The sequence below is a fragment of the Vicia villosa genome, linkage group LG3 (genome assembly GCF_029867415.1).
Source record: "Vicia villosa cultivar HV-30 ecotype Madison, WI linkage group LG3, Vvil1.0, whole genome shotgun sequence".
Classification (NCBI taxonomy): Eukaryota; Viridiplantae; Streptophyta; class Magnoliopsida; order Fabales; family Fabaceae; genus Vicia; species Vicia villosa.
The window spans coordinates 169377823-169401821 of record NC_081182.1 but is presented as its reverse complement, the minus strand read 5'-3'; the positions used below and the strand labels follow the sequence as shown (position 1 = coordinate 169401821).

Here is a 23999-nt window from a genome sequence, read left to right as displayed (position 1 = left end):
TTGAAGTAAGTTGACTCGACTAGAATGATAGGTTGTAGCAGTAACTGTTTTGGTTTTTTTTTATGTTTTGAATTTGAATTCTTTTTCTAGGAAGCTACATAGAGGTTTTGATTTAGAAACAGGGTGAATCTCAACAGGATTTCAATATTTGAGTGATAAGCTTGAGTTATCTTGCATCCATTTAAAGAAAACCTTGAAAATGTTGAAACAATGGTTTGTTGGTGTTTGATTATCTTGACATTTTATTACATTGTTCTGCTACATTATCATAGAAATTCATCCATGGAATCCTTTACATAACTTTACAAAAAATTGGTTTTGAAACTGACTACACAAAACATTACCAAAGCTACAAGTCAATTTTGCATCCATGCAATTTCCTAACTATAAATTTTGTATGAATAATTATAATACAAATACAAAGTTGAAGCTTTAGTAGTTCACATTGCCACCAAGGTACATTTGACACCGAAAACTGTGCACTTTTACTATAGAGCATGCAGTTCTCTTCCTATTTTCATAGGAATTGTCTTCGGGTTTTCAACTTTGTCACATTACCATATCAATTTTTGTATCTCTTCAAATTTCTATCACTCTTACTAACACTAACACTGTTAATATACTTTATAATACTTTAAAAGCACAACTTCTATTGCAATAAGTAAAGTAATGGTGGACATCATACATTTAGTATTAAAAAAAACAAAAACCTAACGCATTTGAAAATCCCAACACTGGCATAAGAAGTTTTCAAGTTTTCAAGTAATGGTGGACATCATACATTACGTATCACAACACAATAGAGACCAAGATTTCAATTTTTTAAGGAAGTCCAAAGAAAAAGTTTTAGAGGGACCAAAATTAAAATTCACTCACTTCAGGTGGAAGAAATTTTCTTTGCCTGCATGGAATATTGAACTGAACTAAAGCAATAATAATATGCGATACGAGAGATGCAATTAAACCATCCACATTCACATAGGAGAGCAATATCAGTATACATATGGTAAAGTGTTGGTTTACATTACCAACCACAATCACATAAGGAAAGCAAGCAACATCCGATCATTTAAACCAAACAACACTAAGTGCTCCAATGCCGTCGAAACTCAGCTTCATTCTTATTTAGTAATCAGTTCTTTCTTCCTTCAGATAAGATAATATGGTAGCCATGCCTGCATTATCATCCAACCAAATGTTAACCGAACTCTATTTAGATAAACAACTTAATTAAGTGCTTATAACATAAATGTTGATCATTCGTATAAGTTATTTCTATAACAAAAAACTACTTTTATAAGTCATAAGTTGTTTTTATAAAGCTATCTTGAAGAATTTAAGAAAACAACTTAAATACAACTTATAGACATGTCATAAGTGTTTTTATAAGTTCTCCTTAAAAGTTCTTTATGTAAGTAGATAAACTCAAATAAATCAATTAAAAAGGCCTGGCTAAGGAGATAAGAGAAAGGACACGAGTAGTAATATGATTAACAAATGAATAGGTGCAAAAGCAATACGTTGATTTGAAAGGAGCACTAGTAGCTCCAACAGGTGTGTTGAAGGCAACTTCCTGAAACGGGCCAGCCATCTTTCCTCGTGGAAACCAACCAAGGTCTCCACCCTTCTTTCCTGATGGACATTCAGAATATTCTTGGGCTACCTGTGAGGCCGATGAATTATTATCAGTCATAAACAATTGAAAAGACAAAAATATTTCTATCTCAAGATTAACTTTGATTCTTATTTATCATTCCATCCAACAAACTGACATGCATTTTTTCTCTCCAAAAGGAGACCATGATTTCCTACCGTAAGGGTTGTGTATAAATATACCTTTGCAAACTCTGCCGGAGGAACCTTATCTCCATTGCTAAGCCAACCATCTTGCAGCTTCTTGTAGGCTTCATTAATCTTACCTTGTTTCTCACATAAGACGTGCCTTGCTGTGTTAAGGAAAAGTCCAGATATAAATATCATTTCAATTTTCAAGTCAAGTACAATGAAAGAAACTGATCATATAAGGTCACAATGGCACTTGAGAATAGGGAAAATTCTCTACCTTTGACATAGGTGCAAGTACCAAGCCCATCTGCAGCTTTCCCACCTTTTCCTTTTCCCTTGGAAGCAATCTCATCACTTCCACTTGCTGCCTGCTTTCCCTTACCCTTCCCTCCCGCCTTTGCGTCTTTTCCCATCGTTCCAATAACTCTTCATCATTTCAACCAAAAAAGTCAACAACTATTATTAAATTACAAAGATCACAGTATATAGAAGTAATGGTAAATAGAAACTAAAAAATTCCAACAGAATTGCAAACTACTATTTCATCATCTTCGGTAACAACTTAACAAAACAACTCATGGACTCATTAACAGAAATTTGATTCATGAGCTACGGACAAATTCAAGGCTGCAAACTGCTTAATTGAAATGACTAGCAATTTCTATCAAGCTTTCTTACACATACTAAATTACAAACTATGGTTACACCTGGAGAATGTGAAACCCGTAACCTGTCTAAGTTTCACAACTCTATTTCAGTCAAGTGTTCAACGAAGTGTGGCATATTGGGGCTACTAGGCTATGCTAAATCACAATAGTGATCGCTTTTGACTACATCAAAGCAAAGCTATAGTGATCGCTTTTGACTACATCAAAGCAAAACCGGCTTGACCATAGGGTGAGGATTGCCCCATTTATAAGCACATGTTCATGTCATATATTATCTAATTTGAGACTCTTAACACACCCTCTCATGCCTAGAAATAGGTGGCTCAATAGCAGAAACCTAATAGCAGGTGGTCCAACAGATCTTAAACGAGACTTTGAGACCATATTAATGAATGAGATTGAGTTGAACCCAACCATACAAAACGAGTTTCTAGCATGAGGAGTGAGGATTGCCACCCTTATAAGCACATGTTCTGAACATATATTGAACATATACTGTCCGATGTGAGACGGTTAACACTTGTAACAAACACATAATACACACCAAAACATTATCATAATGGATAACCATCTAACTATCTAAGAATCTGTCAGAAAAAACTATTAACATTCTTCAAAGTAAAGAAAAAGAAAAAGTAATCCAAACCCACAAGTATAAGCCAAATAATCAATCAAACAAAGGGCAATAATATGAACCTAGAGATTGAAATTCAAGTAGGGTTTCAGAAACTGGTAAAATTCTACATTAGAGTAAAGCTGAAAAACCCCAACAAAAAATTGAAATCGCAGTTCTATCACGCAGCAGAATCGACTAAAAAGCACAGTTAAAGGAAAAAAAAATGGAGAATTGGAACATATACATGCATAAAAAAACAAGCTTTTTCACCTTTGAGCAGAAATCAATAGAAAAATTGGAGACTTTAGAAATCCAGGAAGCACAATCAACGATGAAGACTCACGCAACTCACTCACACCAGTGGAGACTCAGAATCACATTCGATTTCGTGTTTGCGTTTTTTGTCTTACAAACAGATCCATTGGGCTCAAATAATAAAATTAAGGCCCAATAGGAAACTTGACATTTTCTTGGAAAATTTAACTTGCCACCCCCTTAATTATACCTGGCACTCCAAATTCGCAATATTTTATCGGAAATTTAGTTCAAATGTAAAATTTCCGATAGTTTTGTAATATAAAATTTTCAACGATCAAGATTTAACGACAGTTTTTACGGTTGTGATTGCACCGACAATTTTGTGTGGTTCAGAATAAATTCAAAATTGTATAAATAGGGATCATCTGTTGTTGAGAAAAACATCTCAAAATGTCTTTTCCTCAGTTTTATATTTAAGGCAAAAGTTTTTTTTTTTGAAATAAAAGATTTTATTTATTTCAAGAAACAATTACAAGCAGAGCTATAAGCCATATAAATTGAGCCTAATTACATGAGATTATTAACTATATGGATTCTATATTTGGGTTTCATCCACCCTCTATAGACAATAGAATCTATGATGTTCCTAGTTACAAAATGAATATCTCTAGCTATCCCCACATTTCCAAAAATCTTTGAATTTCTATATATCCATATGCCATAGCATACTTCAGTAATGACTGCCTTTAACATTCCCATTTTCCAGCCTTTGCCTTTTGTTTTCCTCTTTATCCAATTGAAGTCCACTTTACTATCCTCCTGTATATCCAACCAGTTAAGAACAGAAGACCATATACTGCTTATTTCCTTGTAATTAAACATCAAATGGTCACGATCTTCGTCTGCCTCCTTACAAAGTTCGCAATAGGAGTGCTGCAATAATCCAAACCATTTCAGTCGTGTCTTTGTAGGCAATCTATCTTGACAAACCAGCCACAGAATTACTTTAGCTCTAGGTCTAACAAAATTATGAGTCATCATATGGTACCAGTCAACAGTACTGATCTCCTTCTTCAAGGCTTCATAAACCTGCATCATTTTGAATTTTCCTTGGGCAATCATGTTGTTCCAGACATTCACAATACTCCCCATCTCTTCTTTTTTGGCCATGATATTCTTAAGGATCCAAGTGTAGCTCTTACTTTGTTTATCATTCATAACATATCTACCCTTTAAATAGTAGGTATGTATCCGTTTTACCCATAAGTTATCACCTTCCATACAAATATTCCATAGGCATTTGAGGAGAGCAACATTATTCCAAGTTTTCAAATCCATGATATTCAAACCTCCATGCTTAATAGGTCTACACACTTTCTGCCAAGCCACTGGGCTCTTCTTGCTAGGAGTGGATTTTCCAAACCAAATAAAAACCCTGCAGATTGAATCTAGTTTCTTGATGACACTATCAGGCAGAGGAAGACTAAACATCCAATACTGTGCTATGGAGGCAACAACACTTTTAACCAACTGTATTCTGCCAGCAATGCTAAGCAGTTTGGTTGTCCAGTGTTTTATCCTGCTTACAATTCTATCAATCAAGGGCAAATAGTGACTCATATTCAGCCTTTTACTAGATAATGGAATGCCTAAATACCTGATTGGAAGGTGACCCTCCACATAGCCAGTAGCCTGCATCACCTTTGTCTTGGTATCATTATCCATACCTCCAAAAAATTCCTTGCATTTCTTTGGATTTAAAATGAGACCAGTAGAGTTAGAAAAGGAAGTGAAAGCTTCAAGGAGCACCTAAATAGATTTGTTATCCCCCTGCTAAACAACAGTATATTATCAGCAAATGTTAGATGGGTTAAATTCAGTTTTGCACATTTGCTATGAAATTTAAATCCTGAATTATTGGTCATCTTGGACATCATTCTATTCATATACTCCATCATAATAACAAATAAAATAGGGGAGATTGGATCTCCCTATCTTATTCCTCTCCTTGCTTTCAAAATCTCAGAATATTCACCATTTACATTAAATCTATAGCTGACTGTAGTAGTGCCCAACATGATCCATTTTATGAATTTACTAGGCAAGCCAATCTCATTCAGAATAGTTTCCAAAGCTGATTAGTCCACCATGTCATATGCTTTTTGAAGATCAATCTAAAGCATACATCTAGGGGTTCCACCTTTTCTATTATAGCCTCGCATAAGCTCAAAACCTAATAAGATATGGTTCTGTATCACTTGCCCTTTCATAAATGCAGCCTGGCTCTGATGTATGATATCTGGCAGCACATTACCTAATCTGTTAGTCAGGACTTGGGAGATGATCTTAAAGAATGTTGTACATCCAGCAATATGTCTAAAATCTTTCACTTCATTAGCATGATCATGCTTAGGAATCAGGGTAACAACAGTGTTATTGCATGCTTTGTACAATTTTCCTTTGACAAAAAGTTCTTGGACTACTTCTATCACATCATTCTTAACAGTGTTCCAGCTAGCCTTGAAAATTTTTGAGCCATAACCATCAATACCTGAAGCTTTAAGGTCTCCAATACCCTTCAAAGCATCCCAAATCTCTTTCTCAGTGACAATACTTGTGAGGTACTCTCTTTGAATAGGGCTTACTTGCTTACCTCTCCTCATGGCCTCTATATCCACATGCTTTAAATTATCCTCCTTGGAACCCATCAGATCTTGATAAAATTGCATGACATCTTTCATAATACTTGACTGCTCAGACACCATACTACTGTTAGAACAAGAATTGTTCTGATCAATATTTTTAGTTTTGATGATAACATTATATATGAATTTTGTATAAGACAATGTGGTACTCTAATCCTATGCATTTTCCATTTCAGGAAATATATATAGAGTATGCACAATTCAGCACAAGAAGCACTGACTCAGAAGGTTCAAGTATGCAACATCAGAACATGCTCTCGCAAGACATCAGAAGATGGTCTAGCAGAATCAGAACATGGTCTATGAAGCATCAGAAGAACTTGAGTTCAGAAGCAGAAGCACTGAAGTTCTTATGGTATCACGCTAGAAGCACTTCAAGGTCAGAAGACAAGAAGATGCTCTGCACCAAGCTGAATGACTCTGATATTCAAACGTTGTATCTACAAAGATCAGATCAGAAGCAAGTACAAGATGACAGGCTACGCTGACTGACAAAAGGAGCGTTAGAAGCTATTAAAGGCAAAGTCAGTTAAAGCAGGAAAAGCAAGGCTCGAGGTAGTTGACAAAAGAGTGAAACATTAAATGCAATGCTGTATGGATCACGCAACGCATTAAATGCTCCCAACGGTCATCTTCTCAAAACGCCTATAAATAGTGAAGTTCTTATCATAAGCAAGGTTACGAATTGACAATACCAATTTACGAACAACTTTTGCAAACTTGCTGAAACGCTGTTGAAACAAACTTCATCTTCAACCTCACATTACTTTTGTAATATCTTAGTGAGATTTAAGCTTAGAACTTAAGAGAAATATCACAGTTGTGATTATAGCTTATTAAGAAGCATTGTAATACTCTTGTAAGAATTTGTTTTACATTTATTTGTAAAAGGTTCCTAGAGTGATCAAGGTGTGATCAGAATACTCTAGAAGACTTAGAGGGTATCTAAGTGGAAAACCATTGTAATCAAGGTTGATTAGTGGATTAAATCCTCAGGTGAGGTAAATCACTCTAAGGGGGTGGACTGGAGTAGTTTCGTTAACAACGAACCAGGATAAAAATCATTGTGCAATTGTTTTTATCTTAAGAGTTTTTGAAGTCACACTTATTCAAACCCCCCATTTCTAAGTGTTTTTCTATCCTTCAATTGGCATCAGAGTCTGGTTCTAAGGTGCAAGCACTTAACCGTGTTAGAAAAGATTCAGGAAGAGAAAAACACTAAGTCAAGATGGGTGATACTCCAACCCCTACATCTACATCTGGCTCTGCTGAGCAACACAATGGAAATGGAAACAATGGATATTCTAGACCACCAGTATTTGATGGTGAAAACTTTGAATACTGGAAAGATAGATTGGAAAGTTACTTTCTTGGTCTAGATGGTGATTTGTGGGACTTACTTATGGATGGTTACAAACATCCTGTGAAAGCTAGTGGAGTAAAGCTGACAAGACAAGAAATGAGTGATGATCAAAAGAAGCAATTCAAAAATCATCACAAGTCAAGGACTGTTTTGCTGAATGCTATCTCTCACGCTGAATATGAGAAGATATCTAACAAGGAAACTGTCCATGATATATATGAATCATTGAAAATGACTCATGAAGGAAATGCCCAAGTCAAAGAGACCAAAGCTCTTGCTTTAATCCAGAAATATGAAGCCTTCAAGATGGAGGATGATGAAAACATTGAAACAATGTTCTCAAGATTTCAAACTCTAACTGCTGGATTAAGAGTTCTTGACAAGGGATACACAAAGGCTGATCACGTCAAGAAGATCATCAGAAGCTTGCCAAGAAGATGGGGTCCTATGGTGGCATTCAAAATTGCCAAGAACCTGAATGAAGTCTCTCTTGAAGAGTTGATCAGTGCTCTGAGGAGTCATGAAATTGAGCTAGATGCTAATGAACCTCAGAAGAATGGTAAGTCTATTGCGTTAAAATCTAATTATAAAAATTGTACTAACGCATTTCAGGCTGAAGAAGAAGATTCTGAAGAATCAGAATCAGAAGAAGAAGATGAACTGTCCATGATCTCTAGAAGGGTAAACCAACTCTGGAAAAGTAAGCAAAGGAAGTTCAAGAACTTCAGAAGTTCTAAAAAGCCTGAAAGAGGAGAATCTTCTGGAAGCAGAAGAAATGACAAGAAGAAGGTCACGTGCTTTGAATACAATGAGCCAGAATATTACAAGAGTGAGTGTCCAAAGCTTCAGAAGGAGAAGCCCAAGAAGAAGTTTCATAAGAAGAAGGGTCTTATGGCAACTTGGGATGATTCATATTCATCAGAATCAGAATCTGAATTTGAATCTGAAGGAGAGCAGGCAAACATTGCGCTGATGGCCACTGTGGATGCTGAATCAGAATCTACATCAGAATCGGACTCTGACTCTGAAGAGGTATTTTCTGATCTATCTAGAGATGAGCTAGCTTCCAGTTTAGCTGAAATTCTTGAAATCAAGGCTAAGCTTAGTATTAAGTACAAAAAGCTGAGAAAGCTCTTTGTATCTAAAACTAAGAAGCTTGAATTAGAAAATTCTGAACTTAAAGAAAAAGTTTCAAAACTATCCAAAGATGCTGAGTCATCTTCTGGTTCAGAAAAATCTATTCCAAGCTTGAACAATATTCTTAAAGAATATGACTTGAGTTTCAGGAAATTCTTATCTAGAGGTATTGGTAGAAGTCATCTTGCCTCTATGATATATGTTGTGAGTGGAAACAAGCGAGTTGGCATAGGTTATGAGGGTGATACCCCATACAAACTTGAACCAGTAGATGATATGAAAATCACATACAAGCCATTGTATGATCAGTTCAAGTATGGTCACTCCCATGATATTAGGCTCACTTCACATGCTAAAAGTGAATGATAGAAAAACACTTAGAAAGGGGGGTTTGAATAAGTGTAACTTTAAAAACTCTTAAGATAAAAACAATTGCACAATGATTTTTATCTTGGTTCGTTGTTAACGAAACTACTCCAGTCCACCCCCTTAGAGTGATTTACCTCAACTGAGGATTTAATCCACTAATCAATCTTGATTACAATGGTTTTCCACTTAGATACCCTCTAAGTCTTCTAGAGTATTCTGATCACAACCTGATCACTCTAGGAACACAATGCTTATATACCCTCTAAGACTTCTAGAGAATCCGATCACAACTTGATCTCCTCTAGTTCTTTACAAATGAATGTAAAAAATTCTTACAAGAGTTTTACAATGCTTCTTAAAAAGCTATAATCACAACTGCGATATTTCTCTTAAGTTTAAGCTTAATCTCATTAAGATATTACAACAGTAATGAAGTGAGGTTGAAGATGAAGTTTGAGAGCTTTTCAAATTGACAGCGTTTCTGTATGTTTGCGTAGAGTGTTGTATTTAGCTTCTCATCAGAACTTCTATTTATAGGCGTTTGAGAAGATGACCGTTGGGAGCATTTAATGCGTTGCGTGATCCGTACAGCATTGCATTTAATGTTTCACTCTTTTGTCAACTACCTCGAGCCTTGCTTTTCCTGCTTTAACTGACTTTGCCTTTAATAGCTTATAACGTTCCTTTTGTCAGTCAGTGTAGCCTGCCATCTTGTACTTGCTTCTGATCTGATCTTTGTAGATACAAAGTTTGAAATAATCAGAGTCAAACAGCTTGGTGCAAAGCATCTTCTTGTCTTCTGACCTTGAAGAGCTTCTTAGCGTGATACCATAAGAACTTCAGTGCTTCTGCTTCTGATCTCAAGTTCTTCTGATGCTTCAATTGACCATGTTCTGATTCTGCTTGACCATCTTCTGATGTCTTGCGAGAGCATGTTCTGATGTTGCATACTGAACCTTCTGAGTCAGTGCTTCTTGCGCTGAATTTGTGCATACTCTTCATATATTTCCTAAAATGGAAAATGCATAGGATTAGAGTACTACATTGTCTTATACAAAATTCATATACATTGTTATCATCAAAACTAAGAATATTGATCAGAACAAATCTTGTTCTAACAATCTCCCCCTTTTTGATGATGACAAAAACATATATAATTGATATGAATTTGCAATCAGAATAACCGATGACTAAAGACAATTACACAGTTATAGCATAAGCATATAAACATAGTGTGTGAATATGTCTCCCCCTGAGATTAACAATCTCCCCCTGAAATAAATACTGGAAGAATTTATAAATAAAAGACTTCCCTGAGTATTTTCCATTTCAGACGAGACGTTCAAATATGCCTAGAACTTCAGAACATTCAGTGCTTCTGCTTCTTGCTTCCATTGGACAGCTTCAAAGCTTTGAATTTCTTCTTGAATCATTGCATGCTTGATTGTATCAGAACATTCTTGAATGTACCAGAGCATCATCAGAGCATCTTTACATCCTGAAATGTTTCAGAACAAAGAGAATATCAAAACATTCTTCCTTCTTGCTTCTAATCTTTGAAGCTTCACAGCACTAAGCTTGCTTCAAAATCCAAGAACATGCTTCTTGCTTGAATAACATATTCTTCATATATTTTCTTTTTATGCCAATCCTGATTCTTCATGTATTTGCTTCTTGTGCTAATCCTGCAAATAATCTTAACAACATAGAACTTGCAAATATTATTAGGAATGTTGAGACTTAATCCCAGCAACTGATAATATAAATCAAATCAATTATCACGTTTCTCCCCCTTTTTGTCATAACATCAAAAAGCATATAAAAGATTCAGATGAAAAACAAACAATATGAGAGAAGATAATGTTTCATTGATTCATCAAAACATATCATAACGAGAAGCAATATTAGCTTGGTTCTATTGAAGAGCCTTCACAGCGTTCACCAGAACATAAGGTCCAGCAGAAGCAGCTTCACAACTATCGTTCAGAGGAACAGCATGCTCAACAGCAGCATCTATCATGAGAACATCATCTTGATTTTCCTCAACGGGAAATTTCTCAGCAGGATGATTCTCAGCACTTTGCTTCTCAGCATCAGCTTCTGACATAGAAGCATCTTCATTCTCAAGAGCCTGAAGAATCTCAGCCAGATTCTTTGGAGGTATGGGAGCAGCAACTTCTGAAGGGTATTTAACAGCTGGATATACCATATCTGGTGCTTTCTTTGAGGGATTCTCCCTTAGCCAGTTGAATAATGACTGAAAGTCTACAGTCAGAATGAGAAATTGAGGCTTCCATACAACCATTGTTAGGCATGGTTCATCTTCCAACTCATCTACAAACTTCTTCTCCTCAAGAGATCTCCAATTTCTGATTGGATGATAGTACTTACCATCATCAAGCTCCAAGCAGTAACCAGAAGACCCAGATGCCTCAGCAACACATCTCTTTTGGATGTTCATAGCATCATTATGAAAATCCTTCTTAAAGATTCTCCATAAGCCTTGGATAGCAGCATGATCCAACTTGGAGTCATGAGCAGCTCTCAAAGTTTCCATCCTTGTTCTGAACTTAAGCATGAAAAGGTCAAAACAGACATCAATAGATGGTTCAAGAGGGTTAAAGGTGAGTCGATAGTCAGGGTACAGAAGGCAGTAAGGTTTGGATTTTCTTGATGGTAAAGAATGGGTTAACGAAGGTGTAGAATCTGTGGTGAAAGTGGATGAAGATGAAATTTCTGAAGGTGTTGGGGGAATGGAATTTATTGTTTCAGGGTTCAGAAAAAGGGTAGAAGGAGGTGGTTGGAAACTGTTTGGAATGGTGAAAGAATTTTGGGGTTCAGAAGAAGGAGGCTTTTTCTGAGAGGAACAAGCAGCATTATATGCACGAAAAGATTCCCTGATGCGCTTCTCACGGTATTCTTTGGATTGTACTTTGAGAGGATCATAGGAAGGCTTCTGCTTCTTAGCTAGCTTAGCTTCTTCTTCTAAAGCTTTTCTTTTTAATCTCTTTTCCTTCTTCTTCTGTTCTTTCTTCTTCAACTCAGCCAGAGATGGAAGAGTTCTTCCTCGAATCCACGCAGGATCAACAGAAGATTGAGCTTTGACACAAGACTTCAAATAACGCTTAGCAGATTTGTCAAGCTCTTCTTTGAACAATTGAGAGAAACTCTCAACAGGTATTCTTCTAGTCAGAATATCTGGAAATATTCTTGGAGTAGAAGTTACCTTCTCAATCAGAAGCATCCTTTTTAACTCAAAAGCATTCAGAATGTGACCTTGAATGACAGTTAAGAACTTGGGCGTACCAACAGCTCTCAGAAGATCCAACAAGTCACTTTCTATCAGAATGTCTGAAATCATTCTGGCAAGAGGAATGGTGTTCTTCTTGAAATCTAGATACTTCTTGCGTTCTTCATCTCTTGATTCTTCAATATTTGTCTTCAAATGTTGAAATAGAATGTTTGAGAGATTAATCTTAGAACCCTTTCCAATGCAGAAAAGTACATACTTCTGATCCTGATTTACATAAGTAGAGGCAAGAGATTACTTCCTATGATACAGGGATCCCAGAATAATCTCAGCCCAAACTCTGTAGAACGACTTCAACGAAGTAGTTTGATGAGATGCAGTTCCAGAAGAAGTAGACAATTCTTTATCAACTTTTTCCCAATCAACTCTACCAGGAAGAGCACCTGTGATTCCTTCAGAGTCATCAAGACTATAAAGCTTCCTTATCATCTTCTCAGTCACAATAACTTCATGCCCTAATACGAAGGAAATGATAGCAGTTGGAGTAACTGTTGCATAAGTCCAGAAATCCTTAACCAAAAGAGGATAAACTGGTCCAACCAGTCTTTCAAAGTAGTTCGACCACCCTTGTGCCAGCATTGCAGCCTTTGTTGTGAAATCATGTTCCCACAGATTTTCAAAATCTACCATTGTTTCGTAAAGAACTTCCAGTTCATTTGAAGGAATAGAACAAGTCTTCAAGGGAGCATAACCATATTTGTGTTGAACAAGATGTGCTGAAGACATTTTTTGTTGAGTACTTGAGGATGAAAGCATGAATTCTGAGATTCGGTTTAGAAACTAGGGTTTATGCAACAATGAGAAGGAGGGATGAACGAAAGAGACAATGAATGAAGAAAGAGAATGTAAAGAGATAAATTGTTATGAGGATGAGTTTATATAGAGACGGATTTGAAATGAAATGCAATATGTGTTTGAATGAATATGATTACAAAAAACATAGAATCAAATGCATTTAATGAGAAATGACGTTAGGAGAGATAACGTAAAATTTGAAATGATTTGCACAGTTGCCTAGGGCGGCGTCTCCTCAACTGTACGCGTACTTGTCCAAATAGAGTGAACACGTGTTCATCTTCTAGAAAGTTGGTGACAACTGTTTTGCTTTAAAAGAGATTCTGAATCAACTTAGATAATAAAATGTTAGTAATAACATAATCAGAACTTCTAATTAATCAACATCAGAACTTCTTATAAGAAGATAAAACAAAACCATTTCAGAACTAATCCATACTTCAGAACTTCTCATCTTCTCATTCTGGGCATAAATCCATACTGATATTCTTCAGAATGAACTTAAACCTATCTTCAGCAAGGGGTTTTGTAAAGATATCATCCCATTGATGGTCTGTATCCACAAAGTTTAAAGAAAGAACACCCTTCTGAACATAGTCCCTAATGAAATGATGTTTAATCTCAATATGTTTAGCTTTGGAATGTAAGATTGGATTCTTAGATAAACAGATAGCAAAAGTATTATCACACAAGATAGGAATGTTACTCATAAATCTGATAATCTTCTAACTGACTCTTCATTCAGAGCATCTGTGTACTACACCCAGCAGCAACAACATATTCTGCTTCTGTAGTATAGAGGGCAATCATAACTTGCTTCTTACTATACCAGGAGATCAGATGACTTCCAAGAAATTGACAACTTCCAGAAGTACTCTATCTTTCAATTCTATCTCCAACATAATCAGCATCACAGTATCCTACTAAGTTGTAATCTTCAGATCTTCTATAGACTAAACCAACATTAGTAGTACCTTTCAGATACCTCAGAATTCTCTTAACAGCTGTTAAGTGAGATTCTCTAGAATCTGATTGGAATCTTGCACACAGACAAACACTGAACAGAATGTCAGGTCTAGAAGCAGTAAGATATAAGAGAGATCCAATCATACCTATGTAGAGCTTCTGGTCTACCTTCTTACTTACCTCATCCTTACCTAGGACACACGTTGAATGCATAGGAGTTTTGGCTTCTTTGCTTTAAGAAAGATTAAACTTCTTCAGAAGTTCTTTCACATACTTTGTTTGATGAACATACGTTCCTTCAGAAGTTTGATTGATTGGAATCCCAAGAAAGTACTTGAGTTCTCCCATCATGCTCATCTCGAACTCAGCCTGCATAGACTTAGCAAACTCCTTTCCAAGTGTAGCATTAGAGGTTCCAAAGATAATATCATCAACGTAAATTTGATAAATTAAAATACCTTTCTTAAAGGTTTTAAAGAAGAGAGTATTATCCACTTGTCCTCTAGTGAAACCATTGTTCAGAAGGAAAGAACTTAATCTTTCATACCAAGCTCTAGGAGCTTGCTTCAGTCCATACAATGATTTATTTAATTTGAAAACATGTTCTGGAGACTTAGAGTCTTCAAAACCAGGAGGTTGGTGGACATAAACTTCCTCTTCTATATAACCATTTAAGAAGGCACTCTTAACATCCATCTGATATAGAGTGATGTTATGTTGAGTGGCAAAAGAAATCAATAAGCGAATAGATTCTAACCTGGCCACTGGTGTAAAGGTTTCTGTATAGTCAATCCCTTCTTGCTGACTATAGCCCTGAGCAACCAGTCTGGCTTTGTTTCTTACAACTTCTCCTTTTTCGCTTAACTTGTTTCTGAAGACCCACTTGGTTCCAATGATGTTGAATCCTTTTGGTCTAGGAACAAGATCTCATACGTCATTCCTTGTAAACTGATTGAGTTCTTCTTGCATGGCAATTATCCAGTCTGCATCTTCTAGAGCTTGATCAACAGAAGTTGGCTCGATCAGAGAAACAAGACCTAATTGACCTTCTGCATTGTTCTTAAGGAATTATTTGGTTCTGATAGGATCTTCTTTCTTTCCAAGATTGACATCTTCTGAGTGAGCAGAGGCGAGTCTAGAAGATCTTCTGATAGTTGGTTCTTCAGAAATTCTGAGATTCTCTAACGAAGCGGCAACTTGATCTTCTGATCCTTTGCTTCTGGGTTCTCCAGCTTCTGAGTCACAGACTTCAATATCTGCAAAATTCTCAAACTGCTTTGGCTTTTCAAGACCAAGCTTATCATTAAATCTGATGTTAATTGATTCTTCAACAATCAATGTTTCAGTATTGTATACTCTGTAGCCTTTTGAGCGTTCAGAATATCCAAGAAGGAAACACTTCTGTGCCTTAGAATCAAACTTACTCAGATGATCCTTAGTGTTCAGAATATAACAAGTACATCCAAAAGGATGAAAATATGAAATGTTGGGCTTTCTGTTCTTCCACAATTCATAAGGAGTCTTATTAATGTCGTGGTAAAATCAGGATGAGACACCAGATGCCTTCCTTGGGCTCGGGCTCAAAAAATGATTTTTTTCTTTTTGGGTCACTGTAGCGGGGAAATTCTGATATCGAAGCCATGGGATTGACTCGAATCAATATTCCGTTTGAAATCGCCACCGCGCTTTATTTTTTTCAAAGGAAAAGGGAAAAGAACGAAAAACCCAAAGTTTTGTTTTTTAAAACAAGGAAGAGAACTCAGGTTCGGGTGTTGATTATACAAGGGGAAGGTTTAAAGCACCCCTCATATCTGTGGTACTCCACAGGAACCTTTTTGAAAATCTGTGTCGTGTGTGCTAAAAAAACGGTTTGTTTTATTTTTAAGATAAGCTCGGCAAAGCGTTAAGCTTTGGGCCTACATACCTCCTCGGTGCAATGGAGAAGTCAGAGCTAATGTAGTTCCGCTTAAAGGGAAAACATTTTTTAAAACGAATAAACACTTTATCGTCGTTGGAGAGAAATACTCAGCCATTGATCTTGAGCATGAGAACAAACGAGTTCTTTGCATCGCAAATAAAAGAAGGGCTCCAACTCGGATAAAATCAACGAGTATGCCACTAGCTCTCTCACGCGGAAAAGATCTCATTATATCAATCAATTTCAAAATCGTGGGGTATAACCACTCGTTTCGACAATTAACGGTGTCTAATCTTTTTGAAGAAAAAGGCCATTGAAGGCAAAAGATATTTTTTAAGAAAAAGGTTTTGAAAAGATTGCAAACATAAGAAGGTTTTTGAAAAAGGGAGAAGATTTTGAAAATTTAAGAATGGGAGGAGATGAAGAGGCTATCCTATTGCGTAAAATAAAAGCTAAGGAAAGAAACGGTCTAACCGAAATAAGAAGCCAACACTTGACATTATGAGTCAAGGTAGATTTCCCTTCCTTTGGAATATCAAATACTAACCCAACATTATCACTTGGGGATCCAGATGAATTTATTATCTTAGCACCACTTTGCATTAAGCACATTAAAGTTCTGGCGAAAATCGGGCAGAGTAACGACTGTTTTCAGGTAAAATCCTTATCTCAATGCCTTGGAATTAACCATCAAGGGCTTTCAAGGAAATACCTGCATACACAAACAGACAACAATCCAATGCCAGACAAACAGAATAACAGCAGAGTAATTAACAGAATAAGGGTCCAGAGGCGCTAAGTCCATAAGTCCGAATCTCCAAAATGCTAGGGATAGTAACCAATAGTCCAAAAGAGAGCCTTAAGTATTTTTTAGATTTTTGTTGTTTATTAGTGTTTTAGCATAAAAGTAAAGTATGGTTCAAGTGGACAAAAGAAAAAAATGGCGGAAACATAAACACATGTCCAAATGGACAAAGAGAAAATAGCAGAATATAAACGTGATGAAATGATAAAATAAAGCGATAAAGCGAGAAATATAAAGAGCGGTATAATAAAGTGCGAAAATTAAAGTCAATTGTTAGATGTTAAAGATAACCATCTTGAAACTTGTCAAGTATGTTATCAAAGTTAGTAATAAAGATCGATGGTGAGTGAAGGATGTACTCGGATTTAAATTCAATGAACATTTATCAGAAGCTTGATAAAATCATAGCGACTACACGATAAACCCTCATAAGTCTTAAATCAACCGCATACAATTCTCTTCCATGTTTGATCTTTTTGATTCGGGACACGAAATATTGCGCTATGTTAAGCAGATCGCCAAGTGATTTATGTAGAAATCACCCTACAACAAGGCCAGTCAAAACTTTATGTGCTAATGCATGCGAGAGGAATGATATGTAGATCATTCTCCGAAAGCAATACCGCACGAAAAGAAAAATGGTGAGTGATCTAGTCTTTACCAAGAATCCATAAGAATTCTCAAAGTATTAAGACTTTCATCGATCAAAATAAAGAGAAACAAAAGATGGAACCACATTAAAAGCTCCTTTCATCCATAATTTCAATCACATAATTTTGCGGATTTGGATTCGCATCCTACCAACGCCCTAAGTACATTGAAATTAGAGAGAAATTAGGCCTCTAGTTTGTGATTCAAAGAAAATATCAAAAGAATGGAGTAGAAGAAGATTTAGAACCAAAAACAAGTTAAAAATAGCAAAAACAAGCATTCTGCCTCACTGGAAATCGATTTACCTCTGTAGGAAATCGATTTCCTGCCTGCAGAATTCAGATCTGGCGCAAAAAACAGAGTGGAAATCGATTTCCCTCTGTAGGAAATCGATTTCCTGCGCACAGTTTTCAAAAAAAACAGCATTATGAACTTTGAAACTTGATTTAGGCAAACATTCAAACACCTTATGATCACATATCCATTGGAGCACGAATTTTCCATCAAATCACCATCAAATAGGACCAATATAGCATCAAAGATGCATTGAACACAAACAACAAAGAATCACATTATGGTAGATGGAAAAGGAGGATGAAAATTACCAATTCTTGAACAAAACTTAGATCCACTTCAATAATCACCAACACAAATCTTGATCTCTCAACAATTGAAGAAAAAAGAGTGAAATGGATGGTGGTTTAGCTCAAAGTTTGTGAGGTTCAAGGTGTGACTCATAAACTTTATGAAAGAATAAAGAGCTTTGGTGAATTTGGTAGGGATGAGGAGAGAAATTGCAAGGGGTTTTTTGGCTCTCAAAGCTTGAGAAATGAGAGAGTAGAGGTCTCTATTTATAGAATTGGAGCAAGAGTAGTGGCAAATTGGTCTTTTTGTGTTTGGTAATTAATTTGTGGTTAATTGGTAATTAAAGTGGGATTTAAATGGTGAAATGATGTTTAAGTGGGTTTAATGAAGGAGTTAATTTTGATGAGGTGGAAAATTGGTAAAGTGATCAAATAAAAAGGTGCCAAAATGATGTCAAGCTTCCCTCCTTATATTTTTTTGAATTTTGCGCACAGGAAATCGATTTCCCACAGGGGTAAATCGATTTCCACCTTCAAATTTTCAAAAATTGTTTTCTTGCACTGTTTTGACTTTTGCCCGATCTTTCACCTGTAAAATATAAACAAAAAGGGACAAAACACATATTTTTGATTTTTGGTTAGCACTAAACAAATAAAAATCTAAAAGTGCTTAATGATTCCCCTCAGAGATAATCACAGTATCAAAGACAAAGCCTCACAATGGTGCTTTTGATTGATGATTGAATGCAATTGATGTATGATCTTAGGGTCAAAAATTGGGGTATGACAGATGCCCCTATTTAAGTTTCTTGATGATTGAAAATCTTCGTTTCGAGGAGATTGAAGAGACTTAAATATATAAAACACGCAATTTTTGAACCTAAGATGCAATGCAATTTTTAATGAATGTATATGATGATGAAACAACATTGGGGAGAAAAAGAACTCCACTGGGGAAAGCACATGTCTTGTGGGAAGAACTCCAATGGGGAAACAAGACTTTGTTGGAGAAACGAAACTTTGCTGGGAAAAGAAACTTCACTGGGGAAAACATTTCGCACCAGAGAGGTTAAAGCATCACCTTTCACTAGGGTGAGAAAAGGGGGCATCCTCTTTCACTGGGGATGAGAAAATATGCATCCTTTTTCACTGGGGAATCATAAGATATGCATCCTCTTTCACTGGGGATGAGAAATATGCATCCTCTTTCACTGGGAAATCATAAGATATGCATCCTCTTTCACTGGGGATGAGAAAGTATACCACCTTTCACTAGAGAATCAGAATACCCGTCTTTCATTAACAGAGAACACACCATCGTTCCACTGATGATAAAAATGCATCGACGTACCACTGACGATGAAGATAAAATAACATACACCAACGTTCCACTGAAGGTGAACTACCAACGTTCCACTGGAGGTAGGAAAGAGATATATCGTCGTGCCATTGACGATGAAGATAAAATAACATACACCAACGTTCCACTGAAGGTGAACTACCAACGTTCCACTGGAGGTAGGAAAGAGATATATCGCCATGCCATTGACAATGAAGATAAAATAACATACACCAACGTTCCACTGAAGGTGAACTACCAACGTTCCACTGGAGGTAGGAAAGAGATATATCGCCGTGCCACTGACGATGAAGATAACCAAATACACCGTCGTTCCACTGAAGGTGAGCTACCAACGTTCCACTGGAGGTAGGAAAGAGATATATCGCCGTACCACTGACGATAAAACAAGATAACAAGATACACCATCGTTCCACTGAAGGTGAGCTACCAACGTTCCACTGGAGGTAGGAAAGAGATATATCGACGTACCACTGACGATAAAACATACCATTGTTCCACTGATGATATGAAGAAATGCCCCTTTGTACCAATGACGGTGAAGAGCAATCAATAATATTTTTTCAATGATTTGAGGATGCAAACACAAATGCATAATCTCAATATTCATCGTCCAGCAGCCAAAATTCAATCCATGACCAAATGGAAAGAAACTGCCCAAAAGACTGGACTAAGTGAGAGAGGAACTCACTAGTCTTCTGTTCGCAGACATCTGAACAGAACAACTGAAACATATTATCCACAGAGAAACAAATTCCGTGAGGATTTTCAAGGAAAGTGAGCTTTTTCTGCTTAAGACACTTGTCATACCCCAAATTTGTCCTACCCTTAACTTCTAACTGGCTTTAGCTTCGCATTCCATCTGCATACCTTCATTAGGGCATTTGCATGGCCTTGCATCCATTCATTAAATAAAACATCTAAAGGCATGGGATCAAGGATTTTGAAAGCTTAGGGCTTCCTAATCATGTAGAGGTGTGCATGTCAGTTAAATTTTTATTCTTTTGGTTCTTCAAGCAATGAGGAATGGGATAGGGTTTATTTCCCTATAGTTGAGCAACAAGGGTTTTCATCTGTTGTGTTTGAACTTGGCGTGGCTTTCAACTGAAGGTTCATCGGGCTAGGGTTTTATCTCAAGGCATTTTGGACGTCCTTCCATCCTCTCAATTCATCTTTTTCATCCAGGTGCATATCTAAGCAAGGGAATTAAAATTAAAGATCGTCGATGGGGCGCACTGGATTTCATTGTAAGGTGTTGCTCTACGCTTCGATTCGCATCTTCTATAAGGATTCTTTCTGTGCACTATTATTGAGGTGGGTTGAAGTGCAAAGGCATGACAAGTATGGAATATCATAGAACTATTTGAGTATGTTCAAAATCTACTCGAGGATTCAACCTTAAATCAATATTGAGAGTTTCATCCAAGATTCATCACGCATTATCCTTTTTATCCAAGAGTGAGTCATCCAATTTGCAAAATGAATCGGAAATTAATTTGAAGTATGGAAAAGGAAGTTCAATAAAAAAGAGACATTCACTTTGGTTTTTAAATCTCTGTTATTATTTTCCAATTCCACAAAGTCTAATACCATTACATCATCCATATTCATCACACCATTCAAATATCCATACAAAACCCGAATTCATTACAAATTTCAAATACAAATGCAAAAGAGAAAATCCTGTTCCTAAGCCTATTTCCAAAATTCTTTCAAGTTGCTTCACGCCTCATCATCATCTACTACCGTTCGCCTCCATGAATCTCAGATCCATATCCATCCAAGCTGCTGCATTAACAGAAACTCGGGTTAGGAAAAGAAGGGGCTAAATCGAGCCGGTTCATACATCAAGAAAAAACTGGACCCTGTATAAAAGGCTAACCCAATCTAGAGCTGACCAAACAATTCTTCCAGTAGACATTTACACTGTACCAACCTCAAACCTGCATAAAACCAGTCAAATACAATCAGCCAAAGATTATACATATTCAGAACTGAACCGAATAAGCTACATCAAGTTCAAATACATCCACTTTACCCTACAATTGACATCAATATGAGATAGTTCCAGCAAAGTTCAAATACATAACCAGCCCCTGCATCAAGATTCAAAAAGGCCAATACAAATCAGCTCCACAAAGAAAAACCCATAACCACACAAACAATCCCTAACTGTCAGCTAACTGTCATAACTAACTTAACAGCACATTCCCTAACAAATTTCACTAACAACCCTACATTCAAACCACTCCACTGCTATTAAAACCAGTTCACTTAATACTTACCTTGCTATACCTACACAAAAGGCTTACATATAACTTGACGTGTGAACCTGCAAAGAAAAGAAGCCTGCTTCAGATTAGTATCTCACAATATTATCAAGCCAAGCCTGAAATAGTCCATCATTAATACCATATACAGAACTGCTGCAACCATTTTTTCGAACACCAGTTACAAATTGAAACTAACATAACAGAAAAATTGAATTCACTCGCCAGCTCAACATATTCTATAACAGTCTTTAACTAACATCAACTAATTCATTTCACCATGTAACTAACCTATAACTGACTTCAACAAACTCATAACTGAAAAACAGAAAAAACAGAATTGCAACTAACCAAAAATCAGTCTTAATCCTCACCATTCAATTCTCAAACCGAAACTTCAATCTAACGGCCCTCAACCCTCACTCTCTAACTGATTCTCAGAACCTCAATCTATATATTCTCTTTCCCTCCACAATTCCACTTCTTCAACCATTGTTCACACGCCATTGTTAACATCCTCCACCATCTTCACTCTTCATCACTGTCTCACACGCCACTTTCCATCACCTTCATACTTCAACCTTCACCTTCATGACCTTCATCATCATCATCATCTTATTCTCTCTGCACTCTCTTCCCCTCTCAGATTTCACACCCTCTCTGCAACTTCACATCCTTTCATTCATACGCTCTCCACTATTGTTGTCAGAGCTTCTACCTCTGAAACTCTGAACAACAAGAGCTAAGCCTTCAATCACGCACACTATTCACTCTTTTGCTGAGTTTATTTCTCGGCTCTCCCTCAGTACTCCTTCAACACGACATCAACAACCACACACGATCTTTCTCCCTCAACGCACCAATACAGAGAACCGCGAAAATCACAAAGAAAGAAGACGAAGGATGTAGAAGAAGAGGAATATACAGTATAATAAACGAAAAAAGAAAAGGAAGACTTGTTTACCGGAGTTTCACGGTGGTCGGGAATCTCCGCCACCGTACCAAAGGCTCAGGTCTCCACACAGGTAAGTTTGACACATTTTCTGACTCCTCTCTAAGAGTTTTCATCTGATTAGAAGTTTTCTCGCTTCAATTGATAAAAATCTCGCTTGAATCTTGAAATCTAAGACCTAGGGTTCATCCTCCCCCTTTTCGATCCGGACGATTGCGCGCTCCTCATGAGAAATTGACGATAGGATTAAGCTCGGGGCGTAAGTTTAGGTTAGGTTTGTGTTTAGGTCGAGTTGATTGGGGGAGATTAGAGACGGTGGCGACGGCGGAGGACTCGCCGGAAATCGTATGTGAAACGAGAGAGAGAAGTGAGTTCATAGAAGCTGAGGAGTCACACCGTTTAACAAAACCAAAACGCACCGTTTGCTTATCTCTTTTCTTTTAATTTTCTTTTTTTTCTTTTATTAAAAGGTGATAATAGATTTTGAGTAAAAATAAAAAAAAACTGTAACAAGAAAGATATCCCTTGGGCCTATGTGCTTTACTAGTGCACCCCCTGATCCATGTAGAATTAACTAGCAATTTAGTCTTTTTACTTAGATTTCTATGCTTCTTTTAGGTAATAAGAGTGTTAACCTTTCCCATCATTTTTAGACTTTAATACAAATTTTGACATAAAAAGATAATCATAAAAAATATTAGCTTTAGGTTATTTGTTTTTTAATCTTTTACTTGATTCATTTTCTCTCATAAAAATCAATATAAAAATAGTAGCATTTTTAGTCCACTTTTACTATATTTTCTACTTGTTCTTTTTCATGCTCTTATGCTATTTTCATATACTCCACTTTTTGCTTTATCTTCCATATGTCTTTTATTCCTAACCTTAGGTAGAAACCATGATAACATTAGGTAGAAATTTCCTTCATACTTAGGATAGTTTCTTTTTCTTTTACAATATAAAACATCTAATAAATACTTGAATAAAATCCCCTTTAAAAAATACAAAGAAAATACTTAAAACACTAATAATCAAAGTGAAAATCATTAAAAAGGGAATGGAAGCTTGGATCTCCCTTGCTTTAGGAAATCATTCGAGTGCCTGGATTTCCCTTGCTTTAGGGTTCCATTCGGGCGTAAGTTCCCAAATTCTAAAAGACACAAACCAAAGAGTAACTCGAGTTTCCCTTGCTTTAGGGTTTTCCTCGAAACACTCAAACTCTCTCTCTTTCTCTCCTTTCTTAAGGGCATTGTTATCTCCGCTCCATTGCATCCTAGGCTGTCCCCTTATGCAAGAGCGCGAGCGTTAACTCCGCCCAACTTAAAAACACAAAAACAAACAAAAACTATAGAGCCGAACTACGTCGCTCTGATTCCTAAAAAGGATACGTAGGCATCAAGTCGCGGGGCTTGAACGAGCACACTTGTAAATAATTCCTTCTTTTCCCCGTATTTCTTTTTGCATTCATTCGCATGTAGACATAGACA

The 23999-nt window shown here is 36.6% G+C and overlaps 2 protein-coding genes across 2 annotated transcripts; both read right to left on the bottom strand.

The window, feature by feature from the left end:
* Window positions 1-954: 954 nt before the first annotated feature.
* On the bottom strand, window positions 955-3472 carry LOC131662578 (uncharacterized). The gene is made up of 5 exons (XM_058932391.1): window positions 3340-3472; window positions 2063-2211; window positions 1837-1946; window positions 1521-1663; window positions 955-1175 (listed from the first exon to the last, which is right to left on the bottom strand). Exons 2-5 carry the CDS (start codon window positions 2196-2198, stop codon window positions 1133-1135), a joined length of 432 nt encoding a protein of 143 aa, XP_058788374.1. The 5' UTR covers window positions 2199-2211; window positions 3340-3472; the 3' UTR covers window positions 955-1132.
* Window positions 3473-5501: 2029 nt separating this feature from the next.
* LOC131659350 (uncharacterized) lies at window positions 5502-6092 on the bottom strand. Its single transcript, XM_058928556.1, has one exon. It carries the CDS (start codon window positions 6090-6092, stop codon window positions 5502-5504), a length of 591 nt encoding a protein of 196 aa, XP_058784539.1.
* Between the last annotated feature and the right edge of the window lie 17907 nt (window positions 6093-23999).